The sequence below is a fragment of the Silurus aristotelis genome, assembly GCF_946808225.1.
Source record: "Silurus aristotelis genome assembly, chromosome: 9".
Taxonomy (NCBI): Eukaryota; Metazoa; Chordata; class Actinopteri; order Siluriformes; family Siluridae; genus Silurus; species Silurus aristotelis.
In genome coordinates, this window is record NC_139582.1 from 19722665 (window position 1) to 19747614 (window position 24950).

Consider the following 24950-nt stretch of genomic DNA (forward strand, 5'->3'; position numbering starts at 1 on the left):
CTTCACTCTCCAGTCCAACTCATTCCAAACCATCCCAACTGGGTGATTGAGGAGGCTAGGTCATATAATGCAGCACTTTATTACTCTTCTTCTTGGCTAAATACCTAGAAGTATGTTTGGAGGTTATTGTCCTCTTCGAAAACAAATGATCGCAGCAAAATGCTGTGGTAGCCAAGCTGATTAAGTGTGCCTTCAATTTTGACACCAAGAGTGTCACCGGCAAAACACCCCGACACCATCACACCTCCACCACCATGCTTTACAGTGGGAACCACACATCCAGGAATCATCTGTTCACCCACTGTACATCTAACAAAGACACAATAGAAACCAAATATCTTAAATTTGGACTCATTAAACCAAATGACAGTTTTCACACTGATCTAATGTTAATTCCTTGTATTTCTTGGCCCAAGCAAGTCTCTTCTGCTTGTTGTTCTCTGAAATAATGTTTTCTTTGCCACAAAAGTTTGTGAGACCTGGAACACTATCCATAAATTAATATAGTCTAACTAAATAATGGTTTCACAGCACTAATCACAATATTTACTCTCATGTCATCCTTACTAATACAGAATAATATCTTCTAAACTTGGGATTTCTCCAGACTCCAGCATGTGACAGTGCCGATATCCACACATTAATCTGTTACATGTAAAGAGATAAAGAGTGGATCCAAAAGGACTTGTCTACTTGAAACATGTAACATACAAAAATGAACACATCATATAGTATAACATATACAAGTATAAGAACACACATATTCTTTATAACCTTTATCCTTATGAAGTTTAGGACCTCTTAAGTCAGTCTTAGTATTTTTCATCTTATTCATATATTAAAAGTCTATAGTGTGACTACAAAATGTTTTATTTAAGGCTGAAATTGTGTATAACTTTATGTAACCATGCAATACACAACCTACAAAAAAATACACCATGTATATAAGGTGTGTGCTTTCTAAAGATCCGATTCCACCTTTAGTCTCCATTTGTTGTTATAGTAACCTTGATTCTTTTGAGATGATGTTCCACTAGATTTTGGAGTGCAGGTGTGGAGATTTGTTAAAGGGTATTAGTAAAGTCAGTGTTCCAATTCATTTCAAAGGTGTTTAATAGGGTTGAGGAGGTCAGAGCTCGGTTTGGTATCCAGGCTGACAAAGATATCGGTCACCAAGCAGCTGTTGTATTTCTCGGAAGCCATCGGTTCACATTTCTAAAACGAGCAGATCCGGGGCAGCCGAATAACACTGCTTGTTCTACATGGTGTTGTTTTTGTTTTGCAGATTTGATAATGTCAGTGTAGGTATGTTTTACAAGGATTTTGTGTGTCTATGTCATTCGGATGGCTACAGGTTTTCTTCTGCTGGTTAATGATCTCTTTCAAGGTGACCATCAAGATGACCACATAAATTCCTCATTCATACTATTCACAATTCATTTCCACAATACAAATGGATGATTACCTAAAATTACAAAATGACACATTACAGTAACAGTAACTTAAATGGAATGACATATAGGGATTTGTTTCTAGAATGTTTCTCCCCTCCATAAACCTGCTTCTCATCCATGTACAGAAAAACAGATATTTTAATCTGCACTGGTCAGCGGTGTTTAGTTATTGCTAACATTACCAAGCATTTCCTGTCTTTTCTCATTTACAGAGTTCACACCTCCTTTTATAACTTTCTTTCTTTCTTTCGGCTTCTCCCGTTAGGGGTCGCCACAGCGGATCCTCCGCACGTTTGATTTGGCACATGTGTTACACATGTGTTACTGTTAAAAGTTGTGAATATTCAGGGTTCATATCAGTAACACGTTGGAAAGAAAGGGCTGGATGCCCTTCCTAACGCAACCCTCCCCAATTTATCCGGGCTTGGGACCGGCACTGAGAGTGGCTGGGGATGGTTCCCTGACCGGGGATCGAACCCGGGTCGCATGGGTGAGAGCGCTGCATCTTAACCACTAGACCACCAGGGGACCACACCTCCTTTAAAAACGAAAACAACAATTATAAATATTTGTTAAAAGTTGTGAATATTCAGGGCTCATATCAGTAACACGTTGGAAAGAAAACCACAGGTTTGATGTCTGCTCTAGAAAAAAAAATCACTGTACCAAGCTGTACATGGATTAAATTAGAGATATGTCTTTGCATGAAACTGCATTTCATAGATTTGCAGAAAAATGGAAACCTGCCAAGAAAAGAGCAACGCTGTAGCTTAGCTATACTACAGAGACTAAGGAAATGGGGCAACTTCCTTTTCCAGCATATGTGGTTCTTCTGTTGTTACAAATTTGGAGGTTCAAAATTGTATAGAATGTCTTTAGCATGAAATTTCTCATGAATATATGCTTTACATTTGGTCGGAGTGGAAGATCTCGAGTGGCCTGAGATACAATTTGAACACCTTTGAGATGAAATGGAACGCTGACTGCTCCTCACCTACATCAGCACCTGACTTTACTAACGCTTTTTGTGGATGATCACAAATCTCCCAAAGCACACTCCAAAAACAATTTTGTGGAACATCTTCCCAGAAGAGTGGAGGTTATTATACCAGCAAATGGGGACTAAATGGGCACATGGGCAGGTGTCCATAAACTTTTGTCTTTATGGATTCTAATCCATCCCAATAAAGCAGGGAATAAAATGTAATGCTCCCACCTGCTTACGATGTGTACACAGTAATGAATTAAAAGTCTATTCCCGTGGAACTGAAAAGAAATAAATATACGTTACATTTCACACAGAAAGTCACATGGTAATAAAGCTAATGAAACTTTTGCTAGCAGAAAGGTTTTATCTGGACAACACATCATAAACAAAAACAACAGACAAAACAAGACGGTACATTATTCAACCTGGCACTCAACAATTTGTACAAAATACAAGCACTGAAGTCTCATGCAAGTTGAGAACAGTGGCAACTGTTACACCAACCTTTAATGTATGATGAACATGCTTTCCTCAAGCAGAACATGTTTCCGGATCGATTTTTTTAAAATTATCCAATTACCACTGCACTTCCCACCTCCAAAGCTAGAAGGCACCTTCACACGACTTTACACCATGGTTATTGTGAATATTGTATCGTGATTGGCTGGATATTCAGGTGTGATTTTAGAACATTGAGGTGGTTTGATTAGCGTTCAAAATTAATGTACTGCTTATACACAGTTGTAACCATGGTAACATAGAGTTCCAGTTCCATACAGATTGTGACAGATATGGAAAACATTCCCTAATAAGTCTACTGAGCTAAAGGGAGGATCCACCGGTTGCATTTAATCACTGCATATGTTAACAATGATGGAACTGTAATAAATTGACAATCGGTGCTACCCAGATGAGGACAGGTCCCCTTTTGAGTCTGGTTCCTCATAAGGTCTCTTCCTAATACAATCTCAGGGAGTTTTTCCTTCCCTCAGTCGCCATTGGCTCGCTCATTAGAGACAAACTTGAAACTACAAGAAACAATCTTATGCATTCTTTTATTACCGCTTTATCCATGTAAAGCTGCTTTGAGACAATTTCCATTGTTAAAAGAGCTATTCAAATAAAAATTAATAGAATTTTGATAAATGGGTCGAGGCACAAGATGAACCTTCAAAATGAGAAAATTTGAAAAACGGCACCAGGGGTTAACACCAACGGCTCCATTATTCATCTTTCTCTCTAACAACAACTCGTTCATATAAATCTAAGATATGCTCTAATGCTCAAATTGCCGTGGATTATCCCTGGCTTTAAACTATAAATACGCTCAATTTCAGTATGTTTCAACAAATTTCAACCAGGAAACACCACTATAAAGCTACACAAACAAACTGACTGTTTTGGTTCGAAAATCATTGAAATACTGTAAAATTTTCCTTTTATTTTTTCTCTTGATCACAAAAACCCATTTCGTCAAGATCAGGAGAAAATGAGTTTGTGAAATTGAAGTTTATAATGCATGGCCTCTTAGGACTTCCATATTTAAAAGCTTATTCACCAATGTAGCAAGAAATAGAAAAGGAATCTTCCTAAACATGTCCTACTTGGCAGAAATCCTGTTCACTGTGATGCCACATGCGTATAATTCGCTTTTGCAATTGTAACTTTATTGAAAAAAACCTTCACCATGCACATTCTTAGTGTCGTATATATATGTATAACTTATAATGTATTATATAGGCAAAGACACAATCCAATATGCTCGCGCTCGCTCGATCGCTCTCTCTTTCTCTCTCTCTCTCTCTCTCTCTCTCTCTCTCTCTCTCTCTCTCTCTCTCTCTCTCTCTCTTTTTAATAAACATTTCATCAATTTCATATGTAAACATTACAATAAATTATTCTTGGCACCTGTAGTAAGGTAGATGGTATCTGACCCGTGAGTGGGGAAAAAACTAATTGTATGAGGATTTTTAAACACACACAACCCATAATTAACAAGTTTTTCTTGAAATATACTTATATAATATACTTATATATAATAATATAGCATTTCTGAAATAAAACGTTCAATAATCTATTATCAGATGGTGAAATGGTAAATGGGAACCTTAAAGAAACCTGAAACATTCAGATGTTAAATAAATTAAATATAGGTAGCGGATCATACACTTTATTATACACTGAAAACGATGTTAAATAAGCAACAAAAAAAAAAAAAGACTACAGTAAAAGACACTCAGTGGGTAAAACAGAGGAGTTTCTATGACATCATCATCACACGCCGATTGTAGTGCCGTTCTTTTCCTGTAAACTCTTACTTTACACTGGTTTGCTCACGTCAGTGTGGATATTACTTGATGTTTTTCAGCAGGGACGTTCGTGCGTTGACCACTGCTTTGAAAGCGTCCTCGCTGCCTGGTGCCACACACTTATCCGGGTGGAGTAGCACAGCAAGTTTTCTGTAAGCCTTGTTTACTTCCTCTCTGTAACCAGAACACGACATGGTGAGACCCAAAAACCCTGCATTTATTTTAAGGGGGGGGCATCTAATTGGTCATGGCCTCTAGTTACAAAGTTTGTGGACGCCTGATCTACACTTATATAGTCTAAAAGAATATTATAAAACCCAAGTCTTTCCTATTAAATCTTCAGGTACTTATACCATGGTGTGTCTGAGCACTCGATTTTGATTGGCTGGAAGAATGTACCCAAAAAAATGGAGAAATCAATGGTGCAGTGGTAGAGGATGAAGTAAGATGTTCTTGTAATAGAAGATGGACGGATCAGTGATTGAGTGGTAAAGGATGGTGGATTAGTGGTGTAGTGGTAGAAGATTGAAGGAGCATGGAGCAGTGGTAGAGGATGGAGGAAACTTTTGTGTTGTAATAGACGATGGAAGGATCAGTGGAGCAGTTTTACAGAATGGAGGGATCACTGGTAGTGGAGTGGAGTAGTGGTAGAGGATGGAGACTGGAGGGATCAGTTAGAGGATGAAGGGATCACTGAAGTAGTGGTAAGGGATGAAGCAAACATGGTGTAGTAATGGTGGTTAGAAGCAGTGATACAGTGGTAGAGGATGGTGGAATCAGTGATGCAGTGGTGGGAGATGGTGGGATCAGTGGTAGAGATGGATGGATCAGTGGAGTTGTGGTAGAAGACGGAAGGACCATGATGTTGTAATAGAGGAACCCAGGATCAGTGGACCAATAGTAGAAAATGGAGGGAGCAGTGACAGAGGATGAAGGACAGAGTGATCAGGTAGAGGATGCATGGATTAATAGTGCAATGGTATAGGATAGCTGGAGCATTGTATTGTGTTAGATGATGGAAGAACTAATGGAGCATCAGTGTTTTAAAACTAATGTAGCAACTACATGAATTTGGACCTTGTGTCCATTTGCCCATTTATTTCAAATCTCACATAAAAACCCAGCACTAGTGTCCTCTTTCTATCTCGTAGAGCATGTCTTTATATCGTAAAGAAAGACATATTTAAAAAATCTTTAGCCTTACTATTACATAACAGCACACAGTGGTACAGTCCATTTTCCCAAAATACAGTGAAAGTATAAAGAATGCAGAATACAGCAGTATTCTAAAACAGGGGAATTACACAACGCTATGTAGAAATCTCTAAAATACATGTTACATATGGACAGGACTTACCTTGTTGCCCCGGGTTTTACTCCCAGCATGTCCCAACTGTCTTTACTGCTGCGGATGCGGCGTATAGTGTCAGCTTGTTCTTTGGTGAATCCGATACTGACCTCTGGGTTTGGTCTCTTCCCTCCGTTTTCGCACATGTCCGTGATCGAGGAAAAAAAGGCCTGACCAAGTACAACATCAAGTCTTTATGTAGTCTTTTTTGTACACACAATAAAGGTACCAATAAACATCCTGTTCATTCTGTCTAATACAAATAATTATAGGGACACAAACAAATCCTTTAGACTTAACTTCATTCTCATGCTTCCAAAATATGCTATATGGCCAAAAGTTTGTAAACAAACAGTCATCTAATAACTTTAATTTTCCTGGGCATGTTTTCCACTAGATTCTGGCTTGGTGGTTGAGGAGTTTAAGGTCAGGGTTCTGTGCAGGACACTCGAGTCAGGATTCCCTTACGAATATCACAATACAAACCTGAAACATCTCGCTGATGCCTTCACCACTCTGCGCAGACGTCTCAAAATACTGAAACCCCCGGCTCTCTGCCCACAACCGACCTTCACTCTCATCCACCACTCGCCTTTTGGTCAAGTCCACCTGCAATACAAGTCATAGCTCTACCTTCTAAAAGCTGGACTGAATGCTTAGACACCACTCACTGTAGCAACCGTATATACGCATGAACATGAGCACAGTGAATGAGCAAAAGCTTACCTTGTTTGCACACACGACAAAAATAATGCTCTCCATGTTGGCTTGTGAGCCCATCTCTTGCTTCATCTCTGTAAGCCAGCTGTCCAAGGCATCAAAACTCTCTCTCAGACCTACGTCATACACCAGAATCACCCCCTGAGAGTCCTTATAGAACTCGTTGCGGACCTGGAGAAGCAAAATTATTTCACCTTCACCAATCAGCTACAGAGTTCATTCTCATCACAACAATGACAACAAAGTCTGTTTAGAAAGAGAAAGAAAGGAAGAAAGAAAGAAAGAAAGAAAGAAAGAAAGAAAGAAAGACTGAAAGAAAAACAGAGGCAGAAAAAAAGAAAGAAAGAAAGAAAGAAAGAAAGAAAGAAAGAAAGAAAAAGAAAGAAAGAAACAAACAAAGAAACAAAGAGGAAAAGAAAGAAAGAAAGAAAGAAAGGAAGAGAAAGGAAAAAGAAAGAAAAGGAAGAAAGAAAGAAAGAAAGAAAGAAAGAAAGAAAGAAAGAAAGAAAGAAAGAAAGAAAGAAAGAAAGAAAGAAGATAAATTGAAAAGCAGAGAGACAGATAGACAGATAGACAGAAAGAAAGAAAGAAAGAAAGAAAGAAAGAAAGAAAGAAAGAAAGAAAGAAAGAAAGAAAGAAAGAAAGAAAGAAGATAAATTGAAAGGCAGATAGACAAAAAGAAAGAAAGAAAGAAAGAAAGAAAGAAAGAAGGTCAGATAGATAGAAATACAAAACAGAAAAAAAGGAGAAAAAAAAGGATAGCCAGACAGACAGACAGACAGACAGACAGACAGACAGACAGACAGACAGACAGACAGACAGACAGACAGACAGACAGACAGACAGATAGATAGATAATAGAACATTATTACCTCGTAAAAGAACGGATGTCCTGCCATGTCAAAAATGTTGACTTTGATTTCCCTGTCCCGCACTTGAACCCTTGAGGGAAAGAAAGAGAAGAAAAAGAAAGAGGCGGTTGGTGTATGACTGCTCCTGTTCTTGCTTTACGTTTCAGAGTAAAACTCCATGCTCTCGGCTTTAGTGAAATGATTTAGTGAATAAACTGTAAGATGTGCTTGGCCTTCCACAGACAGACAAAAAAAATGACTATTGTACAGAATCAGTTGCACAAAACTAAACAACAAAGACTCTTCCTAAACCAGCGCACTTACTTCGTCACTCCATAATCGATCCCAATGGTTGCCAGATATTTGGGTACAAATCGTTTCTCGCAGTATCGTTTAATGATGCAACTCTGAAAGATAGAAGAAAAATGGACAACCAAAACCTCAAAGAGTCTGATTGGATAAACATTCATGTCACTGATGTAATATTTAGAAGAAAAGATAAAAAAGCCTTTTTCAGGGTTCAGAGCATCTGCATGGTCCAGCCTTAGTGTCAATGCTTCTGTAGATTTTTCCACTGCGGGTTTCCCAAGAATGTGACGTGCTACATCTTATAAATGTGAAGAAAAAAGACTGGAAAGGATTGTATATACAGCTCCTGTCAAACGTTTCTAAGTATTTTATGCTTTCTGAGTAAAAGAAAAAGGCATGTTACTTTTTATTATATGCAGCAAACATTTAATATTATAAAGATTTCCTTTAACCAAACAAAAATATAAATATATCAACTTTATTTTCTTTAAAAAAATCCTCCCTTAGCATGAAAAACAGCTTAACACACTTTCTCCGGACACTTCGTTTATTCGAACGTTCAACCTAAATACGTTGCCTTTTGTAGAATTGGCCAAAGTTGTTCTTCACGAGTTTACATTTTGTTCATGTAATCCAGCCGCAGTCCAGACGGAATTGCATGGTGTTGAATAATGGAATGGAGGCCATGTTGGTTAAAACCAACCACCTGCACGTCTTCTCTCACAACACATCCATAAACCACCTCCTTGCCCTTCCTTTTTTTCCTCCTGCCTGCAGGATCCATCTCCAACAAACCGTGTCTCCAAAAAAACGTGCGACCTGCTGGATCCCTCTAATAAACTCGTTTCTAATCCTGTCCATCCTCATCACTCGCAGCATCTTCAACTCAGCCACCTTATGTCTCGAAACCAAACAACATAACAGGTCTCACCACTGTCTTAGAAACTTTTCCCTCTTGCAGATACCCTTCTATCACAAATCCCTCCTGTCGCTCTTCTCCACCATGCGTCTTTTTCTACACCTCTCCAAACACACTCTCAAATCCGACCCCAGGAGTTTAACCTCTTCCGCCTTCACCACTGTGTCTCATCCTACTGTCTTTCATTCCCCTTCTCTTCATCACGTTCCACCACCTCTCAATCTTCTCTCTACGCTCGCCACGAATCACAATATCTAATGGATTGCTGAAGAAAACAGACCAAATCGCCATCATGGTACGAGAAATGTATAAAACATTACAGGATCTATAAGAAAATTATTCAAAAACAGGTTTGGTGTCAGACCAGAGATGTTGATGTTTCTCCTTTAACAGCATACCCTGCAGTGTTACTCCTCATCCAAAGTGCATAATTCAGCTATAGATTATTCACACACATTATATCAGTATATATATTAAACCCCTGAGCTGCAAAAACAATAATTATAACAAAGCGAGCTATATACAGAGACATATAAGATTTAAATGGGTTATATATATGGACTATGGCTTTCTACCCACCTTCCCAACCTCGGCATTCCCGAGGCTGATCACTTTAATCCGCAAAGACTTTTTATTCTCCCTTCTTTTCTGTACATTCGTATCCATTTTTCGCCCCGGTCAGATGTTATGATGAACTCTAGACAGTACAGGGTCTGGTCTCAGGGTCTGGTCTCAGGGTCTCCCACTGAGCATCTATATACAGCGCATATCAAATGTGTACAGGGCAAATGCGAGCTTTCTAGCTGAAGACGTTCATTTAGGGCTCATTATGACCACATTTTAAATGAAATATACAAAAATAACGCTCAAATCCTCCTCCAGTGGATCGTCTTAGTGACAGCTCAATGGATATAAACACTACTTCTTCTTCATCGTCGTCTTGGTGATGAGTGTGCGGAACACGGCATATTACCGCCCCCTGCTGGAACTCCCTTTACACTTTACCCATGTATGTGTATATTTGATGTCGAATCTCGATGTATTATCGACGATACGATAATTTAAAGATACATATCAAGCAGCTACCGATGCGATACGATTCACAGCTATTACGATGTAGGGTCTGTGAATTAAGTTGATCCCTGGTGACCTTTAATTTGGCCCACCATGCACCATGCTATATATGAGCAGAGTTAGAAATGAGTTTATTAGAGGGACAGCGCATGTAGGACGTTTTGGAGACAAGGTGAGGAAGGTGAGATTGAGATGGTTTGGACATGTTCAGATGAGGGACATGGGGTATATCAGTAGGAGAATGCTGAGGATGGAGCCACCAGGAAGGAGGAAAAGAGGAAGACCAAGGAGGAGGTTTATGTATGTGGTGAAGGAAGACATGCAGGTAGTTGGTTTGAAAGAGACAGATATATGAGCAGAGGGAAAAAAAGTGTAAGAAATGGCATTTGAAGAAACTTTTGTAAAATAATGACAAGCTTGATGTCAATTCATAAATGAGAGGAACCAAAGCAATGTTCATTTGAATATTATGTTTGGTATAATGCAACATTTATTTTCACTCCACGACCCTCAGTCAAGCTTGATATTTGGCCCTTTATAAGAAAAAGTTTGTCCGACTCTGGTTTATACAGATTTTTATGTCTCATACAAACAATCATTGAACTGCAAATGTACCATTACTTATAAACACTTACTACAGCCATGTATTAGTGTATATATGTAATCAGTCATGTTTATTTATTACTATTATTTTCCTTATATTGGTGGATGCATTAATTTTTTTAGCTAGTAAATATGAAAATGCATAAACTTAGCTGGAGTCTCATCCACATTTAATATCAATAAATAACTAGAGTACGATAACGGATAATTTTTGAGATCCTGCTCAGGTGCATAATTATTCAAGAGGGCATTTGTATAGTGTAAAGAATACAGAGTTTACTGTATGTTGCCTTATAATGGCATCCTTAGGATAGTGAGTACTAAGAAAAAAGAAAAAGTGAAAATGGGTGTTAAATGGTATTTTTTTTTTATGGTAAACTATTTAAATTTGAAGATTTTTATAGACAGAAAGTGTAAAAATTAAGTATTGAATTTAAAAATGCTCTTTTGACTGTTAATTAAAAAATGATAATTACCGCCTTTTTTCCTCTATGTGATATGTTTAAAAAAAAAACTAATAAATAAATATAAATATATATATATATATATATATATATATATATATATATATATTAAAAAAAATATAAAAATCTACTGATATAGTGCTAAAGACTGCATTTCATTTCATACTGTACATGTACTTTTCACGATGGCAATAAACTTGAATCAAATCTATTTAATCTAATCTTAAAACTAATCTAATCTAATCTAATCTTTCTTTCTTTCTTTCTTTCTTTCTTTCTTTCTTTCTTTCTTTCTTTCTTTCTTTCTTTCTTTCTTTCTTTCTTTCTTTCTTTCTTTCTTTCTTTCTTTCGGTTGTGTGCATTTTTATTAGCGTTAGTTGCCATTCATTCAAAAGAATCCCCCTTGATGTTAACTGCTTGAAATACAATTTTATAGTTGACATCTTCATATTTTACAATATCATACATTTTGATAAATGTGAAAAAAAAAATGATGACCATCATCCTCTAATCGATATTTATTCAACATAAATACTGTGCAAATGGTTGTAGATTATATGGCGAATGTACTGCTACAAGAACAAAGTGAACAAAGTCTTTCCAGTTTCATCTTAAGTGGTACAGAGGGAGTTTAAGAATATAGGGGAAAAAAAATAAGAGCAAATAAAGATCATTCTACCTAATAATTGTTAATGGTTATTAGGTTTGCAGTTCTTCAGTGGTCCTTCTTCTGGTGTCCGTCTTTGTTGATGATGTTCTTGAAAAGTGTGAGCAGAGGCTTTTGGCTGCGCTCATCCCAAGACTTCATGAAGCCCCCGTAGCGCTTGCTGGCTGGCGGCTCCCCCCAGCGGAAATGATTCATCTTGTAGGTACCGTCTTTCTTATCTTGGCTGATGGTGCTGTCCTCAACGCCCCCTGACTCACGTTTCATCTCTGCCGGCAGGGCCTCGGCTGACTCCTCCTCCACTCCGTTAGCGAACACCTTAATGGGCCGGCGCTTGCGACCCACAGGTTTACCCCAGCGAAAGTGCTCCATGGAGTATGAGCGCTTGTCTTCGTGTTGAGGACCGGACACGGGGGCGCCTTCCTCTGGAGGGGTGGAAAGCGTGGCAGCAGGGATGTCGTTGGGAACGAGGAAGACAGGCTGGAGGTGGCCATCTCCAGGGTAGATAGGAGACTCTGCTGTAAGCTCAGATCTGCACAGCTTGATGCATTCCTGCCAAAGAAGCAGAAGTAAAGAAATGAGTGATGTACTCTGTAGAGATTCATTGGAAATGTTTGAAACATTAGTAGTAAATCCCAGATTCAGAATTCAGTTCGGTAGAACATTTATAGGATGAAAAGAACAGGTTAGAGGGATCCCACTTACCAGGATATTTCTGTCTGATGTTATATCTTGGCATCCGGCATTCTCCCAGCACTGAGCTCGAACCTCTGATCCACTTGTAAACAGCATAGTCAGAACCAACATCCATACAGGACACCCCATTCTCATTTCTTTAACCATTTTCTGATGAACCACAGGAAGCATAAAGAAGTAAAACAGAAGCTGTTCAATACACAGGCAATTAAAGCAAATCTATTCAATAAGAGTTGAAGTCATATACAGTGTATTGATGTAGAATGATTGCTATTCTGTTTTGACACAAAACAAAAAAATTTATTTTCCTGGTTCTGGTTCCTTGAAACAGGACAGTATGATGTTCTACTCACATGCTGTAAAGAAAGGTGTCTGCACTTCCCTAGTTTTGCAAACGCTTCCTCCTCGTTCTCCTACTCGATGTCCCGCTACTTACCTGTGAGTGTGAGTCTGAGTGTGTGTGTGTGTGTGTTTCTGAAGTCTCAACCCTCTCTCTGCCCTTCTTTTATAAGGCCACCGAAGAGACACACCTTTCACGGCTACCGAAAACTTCCTATCTGCCTGCCAAGGGCAGAGAAGGAACCGAATCACGAACCGTAGCGAGCAATAATCAGACTTTTTTTTTAATAGCAAAATTTCCCTGCTTATTAACACGGTACAGAAGTGGATTAACGGGTATTTGTCACTGAACGCTGTTGTCCCCTGTGTTAAGGGCACAAGGGTCAGTTTACACAACATCGCATGAAATTCAGCTCTTTTTAATTAGAAAGGTGATTTTTTTGGTCAAGTGGTACAAAGCTGTTAATTCCAGGTTCTTTATAAGAAGCGGTTCACTGTGTTGTATTTTACTATGGGATTCGGAAGGAACGACATCAACATAATGCAATCAATTAATGGTGACCTTAAACTCGAGTTCACTCAGACGACATTTGATATAAGACGTGTGAAATTTCTAATCATGTAAAGTGTGAATGAAGGTGCTGGATATAGAGGGGCTGAAAATCGTTAGGCAGAAATAGTTAAAATATAAGATATAATAAATAAAATCTGTATTAGAATAATAATTAAACCTTCTAGATGACTCACTGCTGCTTATAGTTAAAGCCCAAGCATGGAAGGATATACTCTGTCTCAGGTAACGTCATTATATTGGAATTCTGACCTTGCAGGCCTTTTATATTGCTCCTTTTTATTTGTGCTTCATCACTCAAGTGGTCCAATCGAACAGAAAAAGCTTTTAGTGGCAAAACCATAAGGAAAGAATTTAGATGTCAAGAGTCTATGTTTGTAAAAAAAATTATTATTATTTCTTTGGACTTTGTGGAATAAGAGGAATCTGACTGTTGCCATATATCACACTGAATATCATTTAAAAATGTGTATTTAATTTTTATTTATTATTTATAATTTTTATTAAATTGAATCAGATCGAATTTTATTTCATTTAAATTTTTATATATAAAAAAAAAAAAATATATATATATATATATTTTATATATATACATTTTTTTATTATTTTTTTATTTTTATAAAAAAAATTATATATATATATATATATATATATATATATATATATATATATATATATATATATATATATATATATATTTTTTTTTTTTTTGTATTTATTTTTTTTTAAATAAAAATTTTAAAATAATTAAAAAAATTATATAAACAATTATAACACTATGTCTTTTTGGATGTTATTAGAATCCTAAAAAAAAAATTCTAACTGTCGTGGAAAAAAAAAAAAGATTTTTAAAACCCATATGTGTGTAATATTTTACATATTTAACTGAATAGCAATACATTATTTTGACATCAAAACGCTGTTGCTCATTCTGAGGAACTGTCAATTATTATTTTCAGTGTCTTCATTACAAGAATAGTGCCAGGGTTTTATTTTACACAAGTTCACACCCACCTCTGGTTTACATATGAAACCAATTCAGACTGGATTTCAGTAACAATACAGACACATTTGTGGATATCTGACTGTAACATTGATTTGTGCTTTTTAAACATCCCCATTCCACATTTAGTCCCTGATACTGTTGTTGTGTGTTTGGGTTCTCCTAGTTCAAGTAAAGGGAAAATTTAATGCTACTGCATTTCGAAGACATTCTATAGAATTGTGTGCCTCCAGCTTTGTGGTAACAGTTTTAAGAGGCAAATATGGGTGTCCCAATACTATTGTATCAATATATAAATGCAATATATATAGTGTGTGTATTGTATAATTTGTTCTGATATTGTCCTTTATTTCTTTACTTCTCATATATCCTTTATTTCTATATTAAAGTTTTTAATTCAATATTAGAAAAAGTTGCCAGGTTGAGCAAAATCTCCATTACCACACTAACAACTGCAACACGTTAAGCTAAATGCGAAAAAAAAGAGTTTTTGTTAGTTTTTTTTTTATTTCCTTTGAGGTAAAAATTAAACCACAGCACTCGTTTTGATATTTGCAATATATTATATATATAGAGAGAGAGATATTATACACCGAACTTGGCATCCCAAGTGCTGCAAGTGCGTCCCAGTTTTTATAATTGTGTCTGTCCATCTAAAGTGTCTGATCTTTCTGAATCCCAAAGATTTGATTTGCTTAGATGCCACAGTTACTGCAGCATCTTACACCAAAAATCAGTACATGTATACAATGTGCAAAACCTACAGACTTTGTTGCCAAATAAAATGCTGCACATTTTCTTCCCTATATTTTTTTTTAATTGTACAGTCGAGATAGAAAACACATGATAACTAATGCAACCAATAAAGACTTCATATAAGAAGCCAGTCAGTGATGTCACTGGAGTTATTTATACCATAAAAGTCAATAACAGACAAGTCAATAATGGACAAGAGTCAGCAAATGGACTTATTGTACTCTGTAAAAAAAAACGGCTTTTTAAAAAATCCTCTAGCTGCTCAGAATCTACGAGAGGACCTAAAAGGTTTAAATTCCTTTCTCCGGCTGTCCTTCAGGTATAACTTTAATGGCCCGTTTTATCAACAGATCCAGCCTTGAGTCAGCCTTAGGACGGGACCTACAACACTGCGCAAAAAAGCATTAGGCTTTCTTTTGAGTCTCTAATACTTAAATCCATTAATACCAGCTTATCTTAGACATAAGGTTACTCAAGTGTTTATCAGTGTGCTGTCAGTTTGCCTTTAACATCGATGACTCATTCTGTGTCTGATGGATTACACAGCTATGGCTTTCTTTTTATTTTCTTTTTTTTTAAGCAGCACATGGTGACATCCTCAGAACAAACAGCACAGTTTCTTTCAACTGACAGCAAAAGAGCAACAAAAAAAACATCCTTAAATCTTCCATTTATATGATTCGAGATATTTACGTATCTAGAATTGGACCAACCAATAGAGGAAAATGTTTAAAAACATAAAACTCATAATCGGATGTGCACAAACTTTTGTAAAAAATAATAAGAAAAATACTTTTTCCTCACAAAATATTTATTACGCCTTAATTACACCGTAATTAATCCTATGCTACATGCACATCTTCGGCTAGATCTTTTTTTTTCTTTAAATGTAGCATATTCGGTACAAATTTGTACATGTTAATCGATATAACCTTGACAATGCCCCTGTGCACAAAGCTAGCTCCATGAAGATATGCTTTACATGATTCTATAACAGACCACTCAAGATCTTTCACTACTAAAAAGTGGTCTGTTATAGAATGCTGACCTCAACCCTATCAACCTCTTTTGGAATGAATTGGAATGCTGACTGCACCCCAGTCTTCCTCACCTCACTTACATTAGTACCTGACTTTACTTTCCATCTTTGTGGCTGAATGATCACAAATCTCCCCAAAATCTAGTGAACATCTTACCAGAAGACTGGATGTTATTATAACAATGGGGACTAATTAACTTTTGTCTATATAGTGTATTTTCTGCATAATACTACAAGCATCCTACTGCTTTATTTATTATTATTTAATTGATTTACCCTTATTGTCATTTGTGTTACTGATACACCATGCTGTTTACTTTTACCTGTACAGTGTTGCACCTTACTATTTCATTTCATTGATTTCCTATTTGCACTGCTGATTAGATGCTAGTTGCATTTTATTCTCACTATACTCATCACTTAAAGTGGTAAAAACCTAGAACCTGACCCTAACCCTAACCCTAATATATTCTATCCACACAAATGTCCTCCCTATGATCAGTACAAGAGATATCGAGAGCACTGCATGTGTTCTTATTATCCAAGACTTCAAGTTGGACAATCAGAACATCTTTGCAGAGACACCATATAATTAGAGACAACTAAATGTAGCTGAATGACAAAAGGTGTTGTACTGAACTCTACTCTACTGTACTCTACTTTACTCCACTCTACTCTACTTTACTGTACTCTACTCTATTCTACTCTACTGTACTCTACTCTACTCTGCTCTACTGTACTATACTCTACTCTACTGTACTCTACTGTACTCTACTCTACTTTACTCTGCTCTACTTTACTCGACTTTACTCTGCTCTACTCTACTGTACTGTACTCTATTCCACTCTACTGTACTCTACTCTACTGTACTCTACTGTACTCTACTCTGCTCTACTGTACTCTACTCTACTCTACTGTACTCTACTCTGCTCTACTCTACTGTACTCCACTCTACTTTACTCTGCTCTACTCTACTCTACTTTACTCTACTCTACTCTACTCTACTCTACTCTACTCTACTCTACTTTACTTTACTCTACTCTACTGTACTCTACTCTACTCTGCTTTACTCTACTCTACTGTACTCTACTCTGCTCTACTCTACTGTACTCTACTCTGCTCTACTCTACTGTACTCTACTCTACTCTACTGTACTCTACTCTGCTCTACTGTACTCTACTCTGCTCTACTCTACTCTACTGTACTCTACTCTACTCTGCTTTACTCTACTCTACTGTACTGTACTCTGCTCTACTCTACTGTACTCTACTCTGCTCTACTCTACTGTACTCTACTCTACTCTACTGTACTCTACTCTACTCTACTGTACTCTACTCTACTCTGCTTTACTCTACTCTACTGTACTCTACTCTGCTCTACTCTACTGTACTCTACTCTGCTCTACTCTACTGTACTCTACTCTACTCTACTCTACTCTGCTTTACTCTACTCTACTGTACTCTACTCTGCTCTACTCTACTCTACTGTACTCTACTCTGCTCTACTCTACTGTACTCTACTCTACTCTACTGTACTCTACTCTGCTCTACTCTACTGTACTCTACTCTGCTCTACTCTACTCTACTGTACTCTACTCTACTCTGCTTTACTCTACTCTACTGTACTCTACTCTGCTCTACTCTACTGTACTCTACTCTGCTCTACTCTACTGTACTCTACTCTACTCTACTGTACTCTACTCTACTCTACTGTACTCTACTCTACTCTGCTTTACTCTACTCTACTGTACTCTACTCTGCTCTACTCTACTGTACTCTACTCTGCTCTACTCTACTGTACTCTACTCTACTCTACTCTACTCTACTCTGCTTTACTCTACTCTACTGTACTCTACTCTGCTCTACTCTACTGTATCTACTCTGCTCTACTCTATTGTACTCTACTCTACTCTACTGTACTCTACTCTGCTCTACTCTACTGTACTTTACTCTGCTCTACTGTACTCTACTCTACTGTACTGTACTCTACTGTACTGTACTCTACTTTACTCTGCTCTACTTTACTCTACTTTACTCTGCTCTACTCTACTGTACTGTACTCTATTCCACTCTACTGTACTCTACTCTACTGTACTCTACTGTACTCTACTCTGCTCTACTGTACTCTACTCTACTCTACTGTACTCTACTCTGCTCTACTCTACTGTACTCCACTCTACTTTACTCTGCTCTACTCTACTCTACTTTACTTTACTCTACTCTACTCTACTCTACTCTACTCTACTCTACTCTACTTTACTCTACTCTACTGTACTCTACTGTACTCTGCTTTACTCTACTCTACTGTACTCTACTCTGCTCTACTCTACTGTACTCTACTCTACTCTACTCTGCTCTACTCTACTGTACTCTACTCTGCTCTACTCTACTCTACTGTACTCTACTTTACTCTACCCCAACTGATAGAGAGCAAAGAATGAAAAAAAAGGAACTAAAGCCACACTATTTTCTTTATCTAATTGGACAATCACTGCACTATAATGTCACTTTTACTCGTGGACCATTGTGTACTGTTTTCTATGGTCAGCCATCTAGTTGTGTTTGTATTTGTCTATGTCTTGTTCAATTCAGCACCGCCTGCACAGTGAATGTCAAAAGCTTGAAAACACCAAGTCTTCGATGGTTTGCATGTTTCTTCTATTTAAATGCAACAAAATAGATCATTTAACAGCATAAAGATTTACCAAACATATATATTTAAATATGTCCAGATATTAAACATATTTTTTAATTGAAAAATTCTCCCTTAGCATGAATTACAGATTTACACACTTTTGGCATCCGGACACTTCATTTCTTCAAACATTCAGCTGCATTACTTTGCCCTGGTCCTTGTAAAACTTGTAAAACGCATTCTTCATTAGTTAGAGATTTATATCTTGTGATCCAGTTCATCCCAGAGCAGATAAATAGGATTTAGGTGCGGTGATTTGGCTAAATAATGCTTACAGAGCTTGGACATATGCTGGTGTTGTATGGTGAAGTTTGTTGCAATGCAGTCCAGATAGAATTGCATGGTGCTGAAGTATGGAATGATAGCCTTGTTCCTTTCTGCTAATATCTTCTCTCCTGTTTTCTGTCTTGTGTCAGAGAGCCAAAAATGTTCAATTTGGAGTCTGTCCACATAACTTTCCAGTCATTTAATTTTAATTGTTACATTATTGTATCCTGTACAAGAAATTATATTAAGTGTTTCATCAGAATTTATATTACTCCATCAATATATAACCAATTTGCTTTTTATTACATTTTTTTAATGTTTGCTTGAACTGCAATCATAATACTGTAATAAAAAAAAAAGTGATACCTAATCCAGAAGAGGGCGCTCTAACACAACCTCAGGGGCTTCAATGATTTAAAGCTCAACATTCAGTGAAGTGTATGTTTTATTTATGAGGTGCTAATAGACCGACAGATGAGGTATACAGGTATTTACTTGTCGCCTGATTTTTAAATGGGTCAAAAACCTGCACGTTGTTTATTAATAAAACATGAAGTAGGTATTGCTTAACCTCTTATAATTACAGGAAATCATCCGGCGTAAAAAAGAATTGGCAGTTAGTTCATTAAACATTGTTCTCAGGCTGAAATGACTTTTGACATCAAAACCCATTACACATTAATCCAGCAAATGATTCCACTTTCCCAAATGGTTTGGATATTTATTTATTTTCAGGCAGGTGTGCAGATGTAATGACCTGATACCTGTATAATTCCAGTTCTTTGGTAAAAAAAAAAAAAAAAAAAAAAAAAAAAAAAAAAAAAAAAAAAAAATTTATATATATATATATATATATATATATATATATGAAATAGAAATATATAACCCGCGACCCGAATTACGGATAAGCGGGAGAAGATGAAATGAATGAAATGAAGAAATATATAACAAAATAAACCGATCTGATCAATATGTTTGATTCTCACATGCAATTTAAATCCTTTCCATATTTAGGAAATACAAACTTTTAATAATATCCACACTTATATACAAAATATTACTATAGAAAAGGGATTAAAAATGCTAATTAGATTTTAGAATATTTCATGAATTCACAATAAACCATTCCATCAAACATATATCACATTAAAACTAAAGATATTTTAGACAAAATGAGTTTCCTCAACAGCAGATGGCCCTATGAGTCCATTTACAGGACCGAAAACAGAGTTTACACACTGAATGTAAGAAGCTGTTTAAAAAAAAAAAAAAAGGTATTTTAAAATATAATCATGTATAAAATGTAATCCTCAAAAAAGAGACATATTTCATATTTCTTTTATACGCCATATACAATATATAAACAAAAGTTTGTGGACACCCGCCCATAAGACTGCTCTGCTTTTTGAACATTCCACATTCCCTATTTGTTATATCAACCTCCACTCTTCTGGGTAGACGTTCCATTAGATTTTAAAGTGGGCTTGTGGGGATTTGGGCTCATTCAGCATAAAGTGAGGACGCCCGGAGTGCAGTAAGTGTTCCATTCTATCCCAAAGGTGTTCAGTAGGTTGGAGGTTAGAGGTCTATAGCGGAAGATCTTCCGCTCCGACCCGTGTAAACCATATCTTCATGCTGAAACAGGTTTGGTTTCCCTACTTTAAGCAAAAAGGGAATGTAATGCTACTGCATCCGGAGTCATCCTGTAAAACTGTGTACCTTTTATTTTGTGCAACAATTTTGGAGAAAAAAAAATACATATGTTAATAATGCAGGCGTCCCAATACTTTTGGCCAAAAAGAATATTTCTACGTTCATTTATACTTTAAGTATATTTATTCATGAGAGGAGGAATGATCATATTTACGAGAATATTATAAGCTAATATTAAGCTGATATCTTATCAAATATATAAAATACAAGGTCGATGTTAATTAGGTTTGTGTATTTATTCGAGATATTGTTACTTGCCAAGATATTATTTGCAGTGTAAAGCTTTCTGTGGAGTTAATTACTTATATACTCATATTACTTATAAATAGCGTCCCCGGCCCATAACTATGGAATTCTAATGTTTTATGATTTATGGTACTTTTTTATTTCTTTTAGGCAACATTCCATCTGTATGTTCTATTCACATGTACAGTACATTATCAAAACATCCTTTTTTTCGTCTCCAGAACTATCCAAGACTTCGACCTATGCTCTCTTTGGGTGACAAACAAGCAAATACTTTTTGCTTTCCACCTCAGTGATTACTGTGATGCACTTCTTTTTAAAATACAATATGTACAAAATAGGTTCGGCAGCTAAAATCCTGACTAAGACGAGGACTAGTGATCATATTATTATTACCATTTTAGAATCCTCACATTAGCTTCCTGTCAGGTTTTAAATATTCTCATGCTGATGTATAAAACTCTGCATTGACCAGTTCCCCAGGATCTATCTGAGCTCCTGACACCTCACATCCCCAAACATAAACTTCACTCTTCTCCCCTTCACAATTCGGTCTTTTATTTGTTCCTCACACTCATTTATGCTCCATAAATGACAGAGTTTTCTATTCTTATGCTCCTAAAATATGGACTTCACTTCCGGGTGACACTCAGTATAATTTTTTTTTAAACGTATATGTTCATGCGCATGCTTTTTTTTCATGCATTGTATTCACACCATTGTGTTTTCTTATGTAGAGTACTTTAAGAAGCTACTTTTAAAGGCGCTGTATTAAGTTTCTTCTTATAAATAATATTACAATTATTATTATTAATTGTCATTTCAAGGTAAGCAGAAGAGCATCACAAAACAATAAAAACAATTGAGAAAGATGAGCAGCAGTAGAAAACTTTTCATAGTTTTTTTTTTTTTTTTTTTACCTGCGCATGGACGTTTCCCTGCACTAACACTGGCTGATTTGATGGGGGATCATGTCTCTAATAAAATGGTAAAATTAAGCTAGATTTGATATCTGTTGCTGGTTTTGTACCTGACCTCTTAGTCAAGGTCCAGATCTGGTCCAGAGTCAGTAAAACACCCAGTATATCACAGGACACCATGCAGGCAAACACACATTGATTAACACCTGGAGCAATTTAGTTTAGACTACACATTTTTTTGAAAGTTGGAAGAAACCACAGAACCTGGAGGAAACCCAGACTGACATATTAACAACACAAATAATTAACCTGGACATTAACCTGATGTTTAGATAGCACTAAGGTAAGGGTTGTAGAATGATTGTAGAATCCATGATGTTGCAGCATCATGGATTTTTTCTTGTAAAGAGATGATTATATACAGTACATTGGCAATAATTATCCGTCCATCAAAAGCACTGTGTTACAGCCACAAATCTTAAACAGCTACTCAATTACAAACAAGTCATTTGTTTGAAAAAAGAAAACCCAAAATGTTTAGACAAACAAATCATTTCTTTGGTTTATCCTTTCTTGTGGAGAATATATATATATATATATATATATATATATATATATATATATATATATATATATATATATATATATATATATATATATATATATATATATATATTCTTTTGGACAGCCCCAGGTCTTTAGTTTAATCCAAAATATGCATTAATGTCAGAGGTGCCTAAATGTTTTCTGATTAAGGTACAAACATCAAACTAGATTGAGGGTAATGGGCCAAAAGTAATTATTGCATGACGGTAAACGTTTTCGCCGACATACTTGAAATTTTAATAATGACAAATGTATTCTTTCGAAACAACAGACAGTTTCCTTGATCTTTACATAATTAGCTGTTCGTTGAGTGTCACAAAGTATCACAAAGTTCACTGTACCTGCCCCTTAAAAGACGCATTTACATTAAATAAAAAAATTCTTATACATTTTAATACACTTCTTAGATATAGAATAATGAGCCAATTCAAAGGTTACTATGGGGCAGGTTTGGCCCATGGTTCCTAGTTTGGGCATCTCTGGCATAAGCTCTCCAAAAATCCATGTAGGTTTCCTCCATGTAATCTGAATTTTTTTCATTTCTAAGTGTAAAAGCTTAGCTAAATTGCCCTGGCTATGAATTAGTTTCTAGATATGAATGTATGTGTGTGTGTCTGTGTGTGTGTGTGTGTGTGTGTGTGTGTGTGTGTGTGTGTGTGTGTGTGTGTGTGTGTGTGTGTGTGTATTTACATGGTGCTTTGCCACTACTATGACCCCAACCAAGCAATCAAGCATCCAACAATTAATTAAAAAATAAATAAATAAAAATATAAATCAATGAATGAATGATTGAATAAAAGTTTTGTCTCCAGCCCTGTGATTGGTCTGTTTCCTATTGTGTGCATCTTTCCTCAGTACAGCCCTTAAAATATTTATCTTTTTCATTCCTTTTGTTCCGTTGCTTACAAAAACGTTTAAAAGCTTATTAATATGTCTATATGTTATATATATTATTATATATTATTTAACACTGATTTCACCACTAACTTTAGCAACAGTTTATTACAGATGACTGAATGACTCTCTACAATGGAGTCGGGAGCCAATACATATACTAGCCATTAGCTCATGCCATGTGGGGTTGACAATCATTTTAAAAAATAAAACAGTAAAAATATGTAACTCATTCATTTTCTATAAAGTAGTACAAGAAATGAGACTTTACATCATTCTGATAATATACACACTAATTCAGGCTTTATGCTAACAATCCTCTGACATGACAGTTTAACTATTTGAATCTATTGTTAATGTTTCTCATGAGATAAATATTCAAAAACCTTTCTGAAAATATCGACAGGGTTTACACTATTCATGTATCCTAATTTTTACACAACATGCATTTTTCTTTCTCTGTGCTTATTCTTGTGCAAAGGAATGATGCTACATGTGCATCTCTCTGTTTTTTGTTAATTGCTTTATGTGCAGTTTGGTGCATATGTTTTATGTGCATCGTTAAAAAACGCCTATGCATTTTTATTATTAATTTTATTATTATTACTATTATTAATAATATTATTATTAATATTAATAATAATAATAATAATAATAATAATAATAATAATAATAATAATAATAATAATAGAAAACAACAACAACAATAAGGTATTTATTACCAGTTAAATAAGCATTTTATAGGTGGGTGGGTGGGTGGATGGATGGATGGATAGATTGATTGATTGATTGATTGATGGATTGATGGATTGATTGATTGATTGATGGATGGATGAATGGATTGATGGATTGATAGATAGATAGATAGATAGATAGATAGATAGATAGATAGACAGACAGACAGACAGACAGACAGACAGACAGACAGACAGACAGACAGACAAACAAACAAAGATAGATAGATAGATAGATAGATAGATAGATAGATAGATAGATAGACAGACAGACAGACAGACAGACAGACAGACAGACAGACAGACAGACAGACAGACAAGTAAACTGGTATTTCCTGAAAAAGCCAAACAGAAATACAAAGATAGATAGATAGATAAATAGATAGATAGATAGATAGACAGACAGACAGACAGACAGACAGACAGACAGACAGACAGACAGACAGACAGACAGACAGACAAACAAAGATAGATAGATAGATAGATAGATAGACAGACAGACAGACAGACAGACAGACAGACAGACAGACAGACAGACAGACAGACAGACAGACAGACAGACAAACAAAGATAGATAGATAGATAGATAGATAGATAGATAGATAGATAGATAGATAGATAGATAGATAGACAGACAGACAGACAGACAGACAGACAGACAGACAGACAGACAGACAGACAGACAGACAGACAAGTAAACTGGTATTTCCTGAAAAAGCCAAACAGAAATACAAAGATAGATAGATAGATAGATAGATAGATAGATAGA

General features: G+C 36.1%; 2 protein-coding genes across 3 annotated transcripts; both read right to left on the reverse strand.

Annotated features, from left to right (window-relative positions):
* Positions 1 to 4290: 4290 nt before the first annotated feature.
* dnajc27 (DnaJ (Hsp40) homolog, subfamily C, member 27) lies at positions 4291 to 9843 on the reverse strand. Its single transcript, XM_083551199.1, has 7 exons — positions 9478 to 9843; positions 7995 to 8077; positions 7692 to 7761; positions 6826 to 6990; positions 6586 to 6708; positions 6109 to 6269; positions 4291 to 4925 (listed from the first exon to the last, which is right to left on the reverse strand). The coding sequence occupies exons 1-7, from the start codon at positions 9562 to 9564 to the stop codon at positions 4793 to 4795; spliced, it is 822 nt and encodes a 273-aa protein (XP_083407325.1). The 5' UTR covers positions 9565 to 9843; the 3' UTR covers positions 4291 to 4792.
* Positions 9844 to 11542: 1699 nt separating this feature from the next.
* On the reverse strand, positions 11543 to 13740 carry pomca (proopiomelanocortin a). 2 transcript variants are annotated; one of them, XM_083550286.1, is made up of 3 exons: positions 12753 to 13740; positions 12409 to 12549; positions 11543 to 12255 (listed from the first exon to the last, which is right to left on the reverse strand). In XM_083550286.1, exons 2-3 carry the CDS (start codon positions 12544 to 12546, stop codon positions 11755 to 11757), a joined length of 639 nt encoding a protein of 212 aa, XP_083406412.1. In that variant the 5' UTR covers positions 12547 to 12549; positions 12753 to 13740; the 3' UTR covers positions 11543 to 11754. The 2 variants fall into 2 exon arrangements, with proteins under 2 accessions (XP_083406412.1, XP_083406411.1); XM_083550285.1 differs by having other exon boundaries at positions 12409 to 12588.
* Between the last annotated feature and the right edge of the window lie 11210 nt (positions 13741 to 24950).